At 43.6% G+C, this 13,878-nt stretch overlaps 2 protein-coding genes across 3 annotated transcripts; both read left to right on the top strand.

Moving 5' to 3' along the window:
• The first annotated feature begins 926 nt into the window (after positions 1-926).
• On the top strand, positions 927-3,573 carry znf706 (zinc finger protein 706). Of its 2 annotated transcripts, none has more exons than XM_056582122.1 (3): positions 927-1,036; positions 2,065-2,230; positions 2,765-3,573. In XM_056582122.1, the coding sequence occupies exons 2-3, from the start codon at positions 2,096-2,098 to the stop codon at positions 2,858-2,860; spliced, it is 231 nt and encodes a 76-aa protein (XP_056438097.1). In that variant the 5' UTR covers positions 927-1,036; positions 2,065-2,095; the 3' UTR covers positions 2,861-3,573. The 2 variants fall into 2 exon arrangements, with proteins under 2 accessions (XP_056438097.1, XP_056438096.1); XM_056582121.1 differs by having other exon boundaries at positions 948-1,036; positions 2,060-2,230.
• A 1,843-nt stretch (positions 3,574-5,416) lies between these two features.
• Positions 5,417-13,686, top strand: LOC130375303 (14-3-3 protein zeta-like). The gene is made up of 6 exons (XM_056582119.1): positions 5,417-5,588; positions 7,210-7,528; positions 9,109-9,232; positions 11,752-11,915; positions 12,866-12,961; positions 13,105-13,686. The coding sequence occupies exons 2-6, from the start codon at positions 7,235-7,237 to the stop codon at positions 13,210-13,212; spliced, it is 786 nt and encodes a 261-aa protein (XP_056438094.1). The 5' UTR covers positions 5,417-5,588; positions 7,210-7,234; the 3' UTR covers positions 13,213-13,686.
• Positions 13,687-13,878: the final 192 nt, after the last annotated feature.

The following is a 13,878-nucleotide window of genomic DNA, read 5'->3' on the forward strand; positions in this document are numbered from 1 at the left end:
ACAATGACACAAGGACTTGTCATTTTGATGGCACTGACATGTTCATTGACACACATATTTACTTTTGAGAAATGAACTAAGGATATTGAGCAAGAGACTTGCTTTTGCATGAAATCCATGGTGTTTTGCTATTTGTACGAATTGTTTTGAGAAGTGCACTTACTGTTTTGAAATTTTCAATTCTGATCTGAGAAATGTACCAAAGCGACTGAGAAAAACTGTAACTTTATCTGACCGATCTGAATATTGGACTGACCCATATTACTAAAACAGTGTGAGATCAGAGCATATTTTTTCGATTGAACATTTTTCGATTTTTTCCTATTTGACAATTCCATTATTAACCTTTGAACAGAATAATACAATTATTTGCAGGTTTTTCCACACCTTGAAATCAGAGTTTTTTTGGTGGGATTATATAGGTTTCTTTAATAGGTACATGATGCAGTTATATTTATACATTTTTGTAATCTTTTATTCTTTCTATTTATTCGTTAATTTATTTTCACAAATGTATTAACCCAATATAACCAATGGAGGGCGCCATTTCTGCTTTCAGAAGTGTGAGGAGGGCGAGAAAAACCCTAGAACGCAACACGAAAGGTAGTCAATTCCTGCACTACTGCACTAGTTCCAGTAATCATTTAGTATTGTTTTGTTAGTAGGTTTTTTTTAATTTATAAAGTTCGGATACTTTCCACTCGGGAGCACAAGCTACGCAGGATTTATTATTTTTTAGGAAGCAGAAAGAAACACGTGATTTCATAGTCACAAGCAAATTAAAGATACAATTAAGCAACCTATAGACGATAATGCATCATTATTTGACCATTAACTACAAATAAAATAGAAGAAGACGGAGCAAAAAAGCGTGCAAGAACATGTTCTACTGTACAAAAAAAAAGTGTGGAGTAATCCCCCAGGTTACATATTGTCCTGAACGTCGCACTGGTTGCTGTCAGTCGGTGTGAGATTTGGTACAGCTGTCACACTGCTGATAGGGCTTCAAGCTAGCGGCTTGAATCTCCTTTACAAGGTGGGTACCTTTCCGATCGTATAGCGTAAAAACCTATAATTATATCACTGACAATGTAATCGTAGGCTTGGACATTAAAGCTTGGACAATATAATAGCTCCTTGGCTAACGTTACACTTAGCCGCTAGCAGGTATACGTTCACGCTAGCATAACAGCCTGGATCCCACGTTATATCTGAACGCTGTCACCATCTCTTCCTACATCACAGCGACTTGATTTGCATTGCTGGGTATACGGTTTGATACACTATCTGGTGGTTTTGGGCGTTGTCGTCTGTCTTTTCCCCCCCAAGTTACTGATGATAAACGCTAGCCTTGTTAGATGTGCAGCCATATTAGCTTGTCAGTAACACATGTATAGCTTACGGATGACTGGAGTGAGGGCTCTCTCACTCTCTCTCAATATATAATTCTCCTCTCCTCTTGCTAATTATTGAATATGGCGTGTTTGCTATATTCCAGTAGTTTTCTACATAGACGTTCACAGTTCACAGTGAACGGAATGCGTTCGTGAAGGTGGGTGATGACGAGACTACTCTTCTGCAGTCGTTGTAGCCGACATGCCTGGGCTTTCCGCTGCAAGTATAAATGACATGATGGGCGTAGTTTCGAGCGTGGGTGCTGCTGACGCCCTTACCACTTTTTTTCTTTCACTTGAGCTACACCCCAAAGTCACCTCCACTTGAAACTGAGTTATCGTATTGAGACAACCTCCTAGAGCTTAATAGCTTCATGTTGCCAAGATAATTTCCTGTAGGAATTGTTGTTTGCAGTCGACAAACCTGTTAAGCAAAGTGGATGATGGCAACACAAGGCATTAAACATGACCTCGTGCGACAAAACCCATTAACCTAGTTTCTATGATAAAATAAACTGTGCTTAAATTGTAGTACCGACCGGGAATTATGATGACCGGTCCGGACATGGTCTACGTTTGTGTTGTACCCTCATGGTGGAGTCATGGTTTAAACCTGCCAAATAGCTGATGACCCTAAAGACCCTTGTCTTGTCTTATTCTGATAGAGCAGCAGTACATAGAGTTCCCTGGTTGTAGGCAGGATGGCCAGAGGGCATCAGAAGCTTCAGTCCCAGCAGAAGAATGCAAAGAAGCAGGCGGAGATGAAGAAGGCCAAGGGACATGACCAGAAGACAGCAGCCAAGGCAGCTCTGGTGTTCACCTGCCTGGTCTGCAAGGTAAGGACCCAAATGGGCTTGTCTACGTTCTGGGGGAAAGGGTCGGATCTTTTTCAACAATTAGACCGATAAGTAATAGTTTGGTATACATTACAAAGTATTAAGTTGTAATAACCATGAAAACATGTAAAACATTGGATATTCTACCCAGGTCTGGGGGTCTGAATAGTCTCGTGGTTAGGGTGTTTGAATCCCAGCCTTAAGGTTCTGGCTTTGAGTCTCGATAGCCACAGTTTACCTGTACTGGCGTCATTGAGCAAAATGGCTGACCCCTCCCGGTTCAAGTATATGAAAAGAGGTGAATGTCCCAAATTCACTACAATTTTTTCTTCACAATGCTGATCATTTGCCTGAGATGATAAAGCGTCGGATCCGCGCTGCTTCAGCACCCTGACGACAAAGAAAATCCTACAACGTTCTACAGTTAGAACTATCCTTCTCCTTGCGTCCCACTTGGCGAAAGCATTTAGCATCGCTGTTCACACGCAGCCGTCATACATAACCGCTGTTACGCCACATCTCTCCTCCCCCCAGTCCCAGATGCCCGACCCCAAGACCTTCAAGCAGCACTTTGAGAGCAAGCACCCCAAGTGTCCGATGCCCCCTGAGCTCGAGGATGTGGAGGCATAGAGCGCTGCAGTCACTGGACCCAAACACACGCACACGCAAACACTCATACGCATACGCACACACTCACACTCGCAAACATTCTCTCAATGAAAGCTGAACTACTCAAGGCCCTTCACAAACTTTGCACTTGTCTGAATTTGATAGGACTGGATTGATTACCGTTGTTGTTATTAGAATCATGAGTTTGAGTACAGGTCTGCAAGCTGGTTTCATGTTTTTGTTCTTTTTCAATGTTTCTCTGAATGCGAGTCACATGGTTCAGGTCACTGAACGCCATGGAACACCCCGGCAACAAGTGATAAACAAAAACAAATGATTCAGTACTACTACTCCTAATGCAGGTTCTGAATGTCCTTCACAGTTTCACTCGCTTTCGCTGCCTTGAAATAAAACTGTCTGTTGTTCTTTTGGGACAAACTCAAATGGTAATAATAGAAATAATGATAAATAATAGCGATTTTAACTAAATACTCATTAAACACAAGCTACTGATGTAATTATTACTTAATTTAGACCTGATAATAGCACCCTATTAACCTCATGCTAATCCCTATGCCGAGTTTTCCATTATCTATAAAATGAAAAGAAGAATGCATAATGACGACATTTCTTCCATCGCATTTTCAGCGCTTTGTCGCAAAACAGCAATTGTTATATATTATTCCATCAAGTGTACATCAACATGGATATGGTGCTGCTTTTTATTTCTTCCTTGACAACTGTAGACATTGAATTGTTAGATTGATGTCTGCTGTGTAATGTTAGTTATTCTTTAGGATTCTGTGATTTTAATTTCAGTTGGTTTTGTTTTAGTTACCTTTCTCTCTTTTAAATCTTTTATCGTGTCTTTCCAACCTTTCTTCCAGTTTCAACATAATACTGCTGAGGTCCAATGTGCTTGTGCTTGAAACACAGAAGCACCAAATGCCCAGAATGATGTAATATAACATTTTAATAAAAAATTACTTTGTTTATATCTGCCTTTTCTTGAATGCTTTCGGTCATTAGATGGTTCTTTTATTGTTGTAATAACAGTTTCAAAGACAGTGAAATAAATATGAAAAACGATCGGCTTTGATGCTGTGTACATGCTTATCTCTGGAAATGTTGTGACTTGTTAGTTCCCTGAAACTCCCCTTCTGGGCATTTTCCACAGCTATTTGTTGTAGATGTGTCCATTTGAACATGACTCATGCACTTGTTTATTGTTTAATGTGTGTTCATGTAAATTCTTCTATGGTGATGAATTTGGTTTTTGCCACATTCCCCTTGCTCGACATGGCATTTATATCTCAATCGTTGAAAGGAAAATAAAGACCAAGTTTAACCGTAAATAAGTTGGCAAAAGTACAGTCTATTTCTATCGAAGTGTCATCAATCCTTAGAATACTTATTTAAAAGACAATTGTTGTTCGATGGTAGTGTGGCTACAATAACATTGAAAGCTACTGTGGTTAGTTATTGTGAACGATTCAGTCCATGTTTTGATTCATATGTTAGATATTATAGATATATAATAGATAATATTTGAATTAATAAATTGGTCCAATGTTAGTACGTATGAGTCGTAGCATAGGTCTTAGCTCTTTCAACATTCAGCTTCAAAACATCTTCCTGTGTCTGTGTGTTTTGATTGCATAAGACTATGACCTTCCCTCAAACTAACTAGCCTATTTCTAGGTTTCCTTGCTTCAGCTTTTGTTTTGTCAATGTAGAGAAATATTTGATTGCTGGTTAGCTTTGGTCTTAGAGATGCAAATTAACCCCATTGTATGTTTGCATTTGCTTATGTTTATTTTATTGTATCTTATTTGTACATTTATTCTTCACTGAGCTGGCTTGAATATCAGCCAAATTAGTCATCCACGGCATCTGAAATTGACCAGGAGTAGAATGTGTAATTGTGCGTCCAGTGGATGGCGGTGTTTCACTCCTTTTACCAGGATGCATGAAATAATTATTTGACGTTTGGTGAATAAAGCCTGGGACTCTTGAAGCCTCCCTCAGACTCAACCACAAAAAAAAAAAAAAAAGGAGCTACATAGAAATCCAAATTTTGCCAGATATTCAGTGAAGATCATTCACTCCCTCCGCTCAACCTCTGCTGGACTACTATGTATCCCCACATCACGACTCACTTCAATGGGTGCCCGGTCATTCAGCTGTTCAGCACCCAGGCTCTGGAACTCCCTCCCCCCACACATAAAACAGTCAGACACCATTACAACCTTCAAGTCACAACTCAAAACTCACCTGTTCAAACTCGCACACAACGTCTAACTGATCACTGTTTTGTTTGTTTTTTTGTTTTGTTTTGTCTTGTTTTTGTTTTATTTATTTCTTATTGCTTATGTTTATTTATTTATTTATTTATTTATTTTTTCCACAATGTCTTGTTTTTTAAAAAATGTATGATGACTATATGCTCTGTAAGGTGACCTTGGGTGTTTTGAAAGGCGCCTCTAAATTAAATGTATTATTATTATTATTATTATTATTCACTGATGCATGAAAGAGAACGAGAAGGAAAAGAGTGACTGGGGCTGCGGGGTGCTGCCGAGCGTCGATCAACGGTTGCCTTGGCAGCACCTGACGTCATTGGTCCCGGTCGGTCCCTGCTTCTGTTTCTTTGATTGGAGGGAAACCCCGTGGATGCGAGCAGTATACGCTTCAGGAAGGGCCATCAGCTGTGTTGCGGATCGGGATCAAAAACAAACTATTAACTCAGGTTGGTTTCCATCAATTGCTTTGGCGAAAAACACTCACACATAACCTAGACATCGCTTGCATGTCTTATTCTCGTATGGGTAAAGCGGGTGGATCGTATGTTTTTATCACAATCCGCCGTTCGATGTCCGAGTGGAGCGGCATCAATGATGCTCCTCGGCTCATTGTTTGGCCCTTATTGAATGAGAGTGGAGAATGGGGCTTGATCCGCTCTGGGGATCCGGGTACCCTTTTCATAGGCCTCGTTTTCCACCATTTAACGCGCTACTATCGTGGCAAACACGCTCCGTCGGTTGGAAAACGAGCGTGTAAAAAATCGAGACGGAACAGTTGTATCTTTTTCAGGAAATGGAAAAGGGCGTTCACTCACTCGCTACTAGCCTCCTTCATTCATGTCGGATTGAGTCAATGGCACCGTGATTTTTTTCTTTTTCTCCGCTTCCGTTTATTTGTCTTTCGGTAAAAATATAAATAGGTTTACGTGATGTTTATAAGCGATGTAGTCTTTTGTGTTGAGTTATTCTGTCTAGGGTCCGTGTGTTTTATTAATGATGCGGGGAGGGAAGTATGTAACGATTCTGAAGAGCGGATAACTGATGGGTCAAATGCTAGGGTTACGAGGTTACGTAATGTTGGATCACGATCGTAGTACTACAACTGATCAAGGCATCCAAAGCTTTGGTGCTTTTCTTTAAGATTACACATCTAAATATACTTAATGACTTCACCTTTTTTTTACTCAAATGCATAGAAATCAGGCAAATCATCAACAATTTTCTATTATAGAAACACCCCACAGAGAAGCTGCATGGAGAAAAGTCTAATGTAGCTTACAGCTTACTATTCTTTTATATTGCTTTGGTAAAATGTCTATAAAACCAGTCCTTGGTTCCTACTGGTGGTGTCCTTACCTTGAGCATGACACCCAATCCCCAAATCTGCTTCTGCTCAGGTGGTTGACAATGCTGTGAGTGTTCACTAGCACGCCTGGTTGAATCCTAGTTATTACCTGTGAAGTAACTAAAACCCTCTACAGACAACCCGGTAATCATTGATCAAGGCTTAAGAGGTGTTTTAAGTATTATATATTTTTTTAATTATTTTTATATATTCAGACATAAAATTCAACCCCCACCCTCTTCTGTCATCCCTTCCTCCACCCTAAGTCTCCTTCTCCCTTCTTCAGCTTTCCCACACCTCCATTAACCTTGTCCTCCCCCGTCCCGCCCTGCCCTTTGCTGTGTTGTCTGTTCTACCGTCTCTCTATCACTCTCATATCCTCTTAAAGGTGCGGTGTAGGCATTTTTTTTCTAGCATTTTTGTCATAGATATGAAATTCTCTTGACACCCCGATACAATCAACAAATGAAGTGCTCTGACGAAAAAAATCACGTATCTGGCCGTCGCAGGCCTGTGAGGAAACCATCCAATCATTACATTCGGCCCGAATATAGCATTATTTTGGGGGGCGTCGGCTCTGGGAGAGGGCTGAAGGGGAGGGGTGGACTCTTAACCGTTGGATACTTCTAAAATCGTGCAACTCCGGCTAACTCCTCCAAATTGCCTACTCCACCTTTAAACCCTCATCCTCCCCCCCCCCCCCCCCCCCCCTCCCCCCCCAGAACTGCATAAAGGCGGACGGCAGCCATGACGGACAAGGAGGAACAGGTGCAGAAGGCCAAGCTTGCGGAGCAGGCGGAGCGCTACGACGACATGGCGGCGGCCATGAAGGCGGTGACGGAGGAGGGCTCGGAGCTCAGCAACGAGGAGCGCAACCTGCTCTCCGTGGCCTACAAGAACGTGGTGGGGGCGCGGCGCTCGTCCTGGCGGGTGGTGTCCAGCATGGAGCAGAAGTCCGAGGGCAGCGACAAGGCGGCGCTCGCCAAGGAGTACCGCGAGAAGATCGAGAAGGAGCTGACGGAGATCTGCAAGGACGTCCTGGTGAGGGGGGGGGGGAGGAGGAGGGGTTGGGGTAATGGGGGATGGGGAGGGCGGCGGTGGTCTTAGGTGGGGGGATGTTACTGTAATCACAGACGGAGGGGTGGTGCTGGGTGGGGGGTGTAAGTGACATCATAAGTTGTGGTGGTGGTGGTGGTGGGGTCAGAGAATAGGGGCTGGGAGGGTGTGATGTTGGTGCCATCACAAGGGGAAGCTGGTGGCCTCAGGTCGGGGGATGCTACGGTGTCGGTGGGGGGATGATGGAGACATCACGAGTGGGGGAGGGGTCTGTGCTGCTGGGGTGTGGCTGAAGGTGACCCATCCCCTAGTGCCCTTAGTGCTGTTTTATTTCCATGTAAACCATGTATTTAAAGTGTTATTATTTTAACAGCAGGTAAGTTGGTACATTTCACCATCTTACCCGTTATTCATAAATAGGAGTGTCCACCCAGATGTATGATTGAAAGCTCAACCTGGCAGCCTACCAGGACTACACCAACTGGGAGGGGTGCTCGGTTGATCGATCTATTGTTTTTGCTTAATGGCTTGTAATGGCTAATCAACAGCACACATGGGTACGCCAATGCCCCACCCGAGATAGATAAGGTGGGACAATAAAACGGGAAATAGTTATTTTAAGGCAGGGCGTGTTTCTCGGCAGTGTGTGCGGTCACCTGGTCTGGTCCCTCACATGACCTATGTAAATCTGCTGCCATGTGATGTCCGTAGGCATGCAAACTAGTGCAAATGTTCAAACCTGGTCCTGATATGAACCCATTAGAAACAATGATCGCCGAGCCCATCATTTAGTTCTCCGGTGAATTACTTTTTGTGTTTGGTTATTTTTTTAAACGCAGCCATTATATATTTTAAAATATAAAATGGTCGGTAACACATAAATAACCTTGCTGGCCTTCTTTTACTAGGTTTGATGGCTAACAATGCGGAACAAATGAATAAATAAAGCTAATGTGGTTACTTTCATACATAATAGATTTCACATTGACTTGGACTCTGTGTGTGCTACGGTGAAAAGTGAGTCACAGATTTTTTTATATTTCGGCCGCCTACAGTATTATGACAGGTTGTCCGGGTGATTGGCAGGACTTTGATTTCAAGCAAAGACACAGATGTTGTTTGCTCAGACTCCCCCCTCGACCGACATACCCAAATCCTGACGGTGAGGCCGCTCTTAGGAAGACAGGTTGGAGGGTGAGGCAGACAGGTTGGAGGGTGAGGCAGACAGGTTGGAGGGTGAGGTAGCCCTTGGCATTAGGAACCATGGAAGTCTCTTCCTTTAAAAGATAAGCAACACAGGCAGACCAAAAAACACAGCCTCGGGTTATTCAAAAGAGTATCTCCTATAACAGGCAAAACACAGAAGATTGTTCTGTTTCGAAATAGGGCCTTTTTTTTACGCTTATCTGATGATCCCCTTCCCACAGGGAACTTCAGCTCTGTTAATTGCATTACAGATATGTCATCTAACCATTCCTTTGGTGATTCATGACTCGTCTGTTCAACCCTAACCCGTCGAGAGTGCTGGTAGCGTGGGCGTTTCTAACGAAGCTCTGCGTCTCCAGGGCCTGCTGGACAACCACCTGATCCCCAAAGCCACGCCGGCGGACAGCAAGGTGTTCTACCTGAAGATGAAGGGGGACTACTACCGCTACCTGGCCGAGGTGGCCACCGGGGAGGAGAAGGATGGTGAGTACAGCACCAGAAATTAAATTGAGTCCCTGAAAGGCTAAGTAAACCACCCGTTTTAGTTCAGAGGTCCACTGTTCAAAGGCCAGAGTATTCAAGTAGGTTCAAAGTATTTCATTGTAGACTAAAAAAGCAATCCTCCACAATATTGTAATCCTCTTCCCCTGTTGAAGAAGAGTCACAAACGGTGTGGAATCCTAACCATGTATAAAAAATGCTGTCTACATTTAATTCTAGATTATAAGGTGCAAGAAATGCCGCAAATCTGTAATCGAATACAAGGTCCAAATCTCAACCAATGTCTGCTGACCCATGCTTGACAGTGTCTTTCGCTTTGATTGCATTTGACAATTATTTATCATGTTTTTCACGACTACCCTTTCTCCCCATCAGAATACAATATCCGTTTAGTTCTGCTAAAACATTGATTAACTTATCCTTGTCAATCATCGTAAATTCAGATGCTAAGTGTCCCTGTATAGCTCTATTGGTAGATCATGGTGTTAAGCTTGCCAGGCTTAGGAGAACAGGGTTCGATTCCCACTCCAAGGGCCTTGCTAAGAGTGTATGACCCACGGTATTGTGAGGTGCTTTGGGTAGGAGCTTCCACCCAATGGCATAAATCATATTTATTCCGGATCACATCATAGTGGGTCCTCAAATGGATTTACTGATGCATCTGAATCCTGTTCATGCAGTGTGCCTTGGCACAGTTATAAAATAGATCGATCAACCAATTTTGTATTTTGACAAAGCTTCGGCAGGTCGTTAAGGTAATGTTATTAGTTGCATAAAGTCCCATTCGGTTTATTCTGATGCATATTTATCGATCTCTGTTATATTGAAGATGACAAATAATTGGACTCAGTGTTGCGATCTAGGGGTGTAAAGTATTAACAAACCAGTTGGCTGCCACGGCTGAGCTCTCCTTCCTCTAATCTACAGTAGAATATCTTCGTTTCATAGTTCCCCTCCCCCCCCCCAAAAAACAAGACCCCTTCCCACCCCCCGATGGTTTCCATGGTAACAAGTAATCCGGGCATCCTGACCCGACCACTGTCTTTCCAGAGGCTGGACAAGCCAACGCCTTCCAACCACTGTTCACGCCTGAGTCTTTAGTGTGTACACACACACACACACACACACACACACGCACACGCACACGCACACGCACACGCGCACGCGCGTGCGCACACGCACGCGCGAGCCCTTGACCCATTATTGTCTGCAGCTCTCCACAATGGGGAGAGGACGCTGCCGGGTTGTCATGGTAACAGCAGCATGAGGTCCCCGTCAGTTGTTCGACGCTCAAAGGCCGTTTTATTTTTTTTAAAACTGGTTAATGCAGGATTTAGTTTATGCTAGAAAAATATTGCCAACCAGGGGGTTATTTTATGTGTTTACTTTTCCTTATTAACCCGTCAGATATACCCTTAGCTCTGATATTCCGTCCTACTCATTCTTAGTGCCAGCATAACAAACAATTCATAGATCATATTCTTTGTATTAGTCCTTGTATATGGTGTATATATTTTGTTTTATGTATGTTTTATAGATTGTGTTTTTATAGCTGCTCCTCATAGTGCCAAGTAGTTCTTTTATCCTCAAATCCATTGAGGTTGATATGCCTTGAGCAACGAGTCCTACTAGCCCTAATACTTACCATAGCTGTTTTAGTCCCAAAATATCTCCTTCCACAATGCAAGTCAAACCTACAATCATAGGCTTCTACAGTAATGCCAGCAAGCCAAATTTAGATTTTTGTTTTGGACCGTTTTTATAATCCTCAAATTTCAGAGTTTATCTCATTGAATTCTCATTGGCTGGTTCTAGGCTTGTCAAATAGTCAAATGGATCCAGAGGTGGCTGGCCAATAGCCACACATACTCTATTCATGACTTCAAGACTCTGTGCATGAATATCAATCATCCATGGCAATCCAATGTTTGCCTCTCAAAAAAAAAACATGAGAAATAATGGCCAGCTGTTCGTGTGCACTCCTTGTCACAACCAAGAGAAAAAGATAATATCCATCCAATCAAGATCAATCTCAAGTAGTTTAACATCCAACCTTTGGGATCCAAACCTCTTTGATTACATATCACATAATGGAGCATCTGAACCTCAGATGCTCCATTTAGACTTCAACCAAGATTTGGTTGGTTGAAGTCTAAATCTAAGCCGACTCGACTAAGCTGTACCAAGTCGGTCTCACGGCACCAGAGGGGAACTGGAGAGAGAGAGAGAGAGAGAGGCAAGCCCTGTCAGGCGTGAGTCATGAGGCGCTTGTGATTAAGGAGCGGATGTGGTTCATTAGCCGCCGCTTACCTTCAGGAACGTGTGAGAGCGTGCCCTCAAGCAGACGTGGAGTCATCCCACAAACACACCTCTCCAGTGCAGTACTTTCGCCGTTGGTTTGAGCTGGATCCACTGCCTTCCGTTACAGTACGGCCCTTCATGGACCCAATACGAGGACTGCCCTTGCTAAAAACGTGCATGCTTGGTTTGTGTCCCTGCAGTCATCATCAAGAGCTCCCAGGAGGCCTACCAGGAGGCGTCTGACATCAGCGCCAGCGACATGCAGCCCACTCACCCCATTCGCCTGGGCCTAGCCCTCAACTTCTCCGTCTTCTACTACGAGATCCTCAACTCACCCGAGAAGGCCTGCAAGCTGGCCAAGACGGTGAGCTCTCCGGCCTTGTTGTTGTTGCCGTTATTAATTTATTTGTGTTTTTGTTGATCCTTGTTTTTAAAGGATGGCTCAATAGTTCGACCCTTAGTTCCCATCCTTTTGGGTCAATTGAGCGGATTTATTTTTTTGAAATCGGTCCAGTGTTCAGCAGAAGCGCGTCAGCGATTGCAGCCCCTTTGCGACTGCGATGATACCCTGAGGGGCCATAGAGCTCGGTCAATGTAATCCTCTGAAAGAGCTAGATTTTGTCCCCGTCAGGCTCAGATTGTTGTTACAGGTGTGACAACATTATGGATAGGAGCCCTACAGCGAAATACCACTTTTTCGGTTATTGTGTTATTATATTGTGTTACCAAGTACCCCTTGGGCAGAATTTTGCACGGAAGTGTCAAAGCACGTTTGCAGGCACATTGCAGCCCCCCCCCCACCCCCCCCCCCCCATTTATGAAAAAAATGTAATTGAAAATCAGTTTTGCAGTTGTTATACACACCTTTTAAAATACATTTTAAACCGTGTGGATGTGTATTATTGCATTGTTTTGGAGCAGGGTGTATAATTAAATAGTCAGAAGCCGGTTGGGTAGCAAACGTTTAGGGGCTGTGGGGGCGTGTTGGCGGAGTTCCCTGTGGGCTCAGCACGTTTTACAACAATGACTCCCTCTGGGAACGTGCCGACGGCCGAACTGGAATTTAAATGTATATTTTGTAAAGATAACAATGTATGAATCTGTGAGCGTTTGCATGCGTACATCATCGCGACCCGGCAGTTGCAAAACATCTCATGAATGGACACCATCATATGGTTATGCTCGATTTTTCTGTTCTGGAATACCTGGAGTGTCAACAATGGATGCTCAGAATGTATTTGCGACCAGAGGACGTCTAGCTCCCAACTGTCAGTTGGCCTCTTCTGACCCTGTCTCTCCGACCCTCTCCACCAGGCCTTTGACGACGCCATCGCCATGCTGGACTCCCTGAACAGCGACTCGTACAAAGACAGCACCCTCATCATGCAGCTGCTCCGCGACAATCTGACAGTGAGTGTCCCTCCTTCCTCTCTAAACGTATAGGTTCCTATGGGTGCTTAGTGCCCTCTCTGTGTGTGTGTGTGTGTGTGTGTGTGTGTGTGTGTGTGTGTGTGCATTTGTGACTAACCATGCCTTCTCCATGTGTGTTCCAGCTGTGGACGTCAGACACCCAGGGAGAGGGAGACGAGGCAGAGCCAGAGCCAGAACCAGAGGAGCCAGCCGAGCCCGCAGAGCCCGCAGAGCCAGCAGAGACCAACTAGTCTCCAAATCTGTCTTTAAAACGGAAAAAAAAAGAACCCACATTTTTTACCTCTCACCAGCCTAATTTGTGTGTGTGTGTGTGTGTGTGTCGGTTTGTATGTAATGTGTGTGTTTGTGTGCGATCATACATGCACAGCTAAGTATGTATGCTGGCACTTCACTCACTGTGTGTGTGTGTGTGTGTGTGTGTGTGTGTGTGTGGAGTGTGTGTATGTGGAGTGTGTGTGTGGGGGGGGGTGCATGGAGTGTGTGTATGTATGCTCTTTTAAGGGCCACAGTGGATATGACTTTCTGATCCGTCTGATATTCTTTTATTTTTCTTTAGCGCATTACTCATCATATGTAAAAGAAGAAAACAGTTTTACCTGCCTACCCTGTTTGTTAAGAAGAAGACTCAAAACTTCTCTCCTTGTGCAAACTAGCCTATTGTTGCTGCAGAAGGAAAAAACCTAAACAGTGTTTTCTTTTTTTTATCTGACACAAAGGCTCATGGGATTGTTTTAGTGTGTTGGCCGTTTGCCAAAACGTTAGAATCAGTTGACGATTACAGAACTGCATCCATTCAAGTGACGCATCGTTTCACATTCTCCTTAGTTTTTCTATGATTTGTGACCTGTGCAGAATATTCATTTTCATACTACAATGAGGTACAGGCAAAATTTATA

This window comes from Gadus chalcogrammus, chromosome 22 (genome assembly GCF_026213295.1).
Source record: "Gadus chalcogrammus isolate NIFS_2021 chromosome 22, NIFS_Gcha_1.0, whole genome shotgun sequence".
Lineage (NCBI taxonomy): Eukaryota > Metazoa > Chordata > Actinopteri > Gadiformes > Gadidae > Gadus > Gadus chalcogrammus.

What these genes read in the sequence shown, in the direction of transcription:
- znf706 (XM_056582122.1), top strand. Translation starts at nt 2,096, where the DNA reads ATGGCCAGAGGGCATCAGAAGCTTCAGTCCCAGCAGAAGAATGCAAAG. An exon ending in TCACCTGCCTGGTCTGCAAG is followed by an intron (nt 2,231 to 2,764) that starts GTAAGGACCCAA and finishes TCCTCCCCCCAG; the next exon opens with TCCCAGATGCCCGACCCCAA.
- LOC130375303 (XM_056582119.1), top strand. Translation starts at nt 7,235, where the DNA reads ATGACGGACAAGGAGGAACAGGTGCAGAAGGCCAAGCTTGCGGAGCAG. An exon ending in CCTGCAAGCTGGCCAAGACG is followed by an intron (nt 11,916 to 12,865) that starts GTGAGCTCTCCG and finishes CCTCTCCACCAG; the next exon opens with GCCTTTGACGACGCCATCGC. An exon ending in TGCTCCGCGACAATCTGACA is followed by an intron (nt 12,962 to 13,104) that starts GTGAGTGTCCCT and finishes TGTGTGTTCCAG; the next exon opens with CTGTGGACGTCAGACACCCA.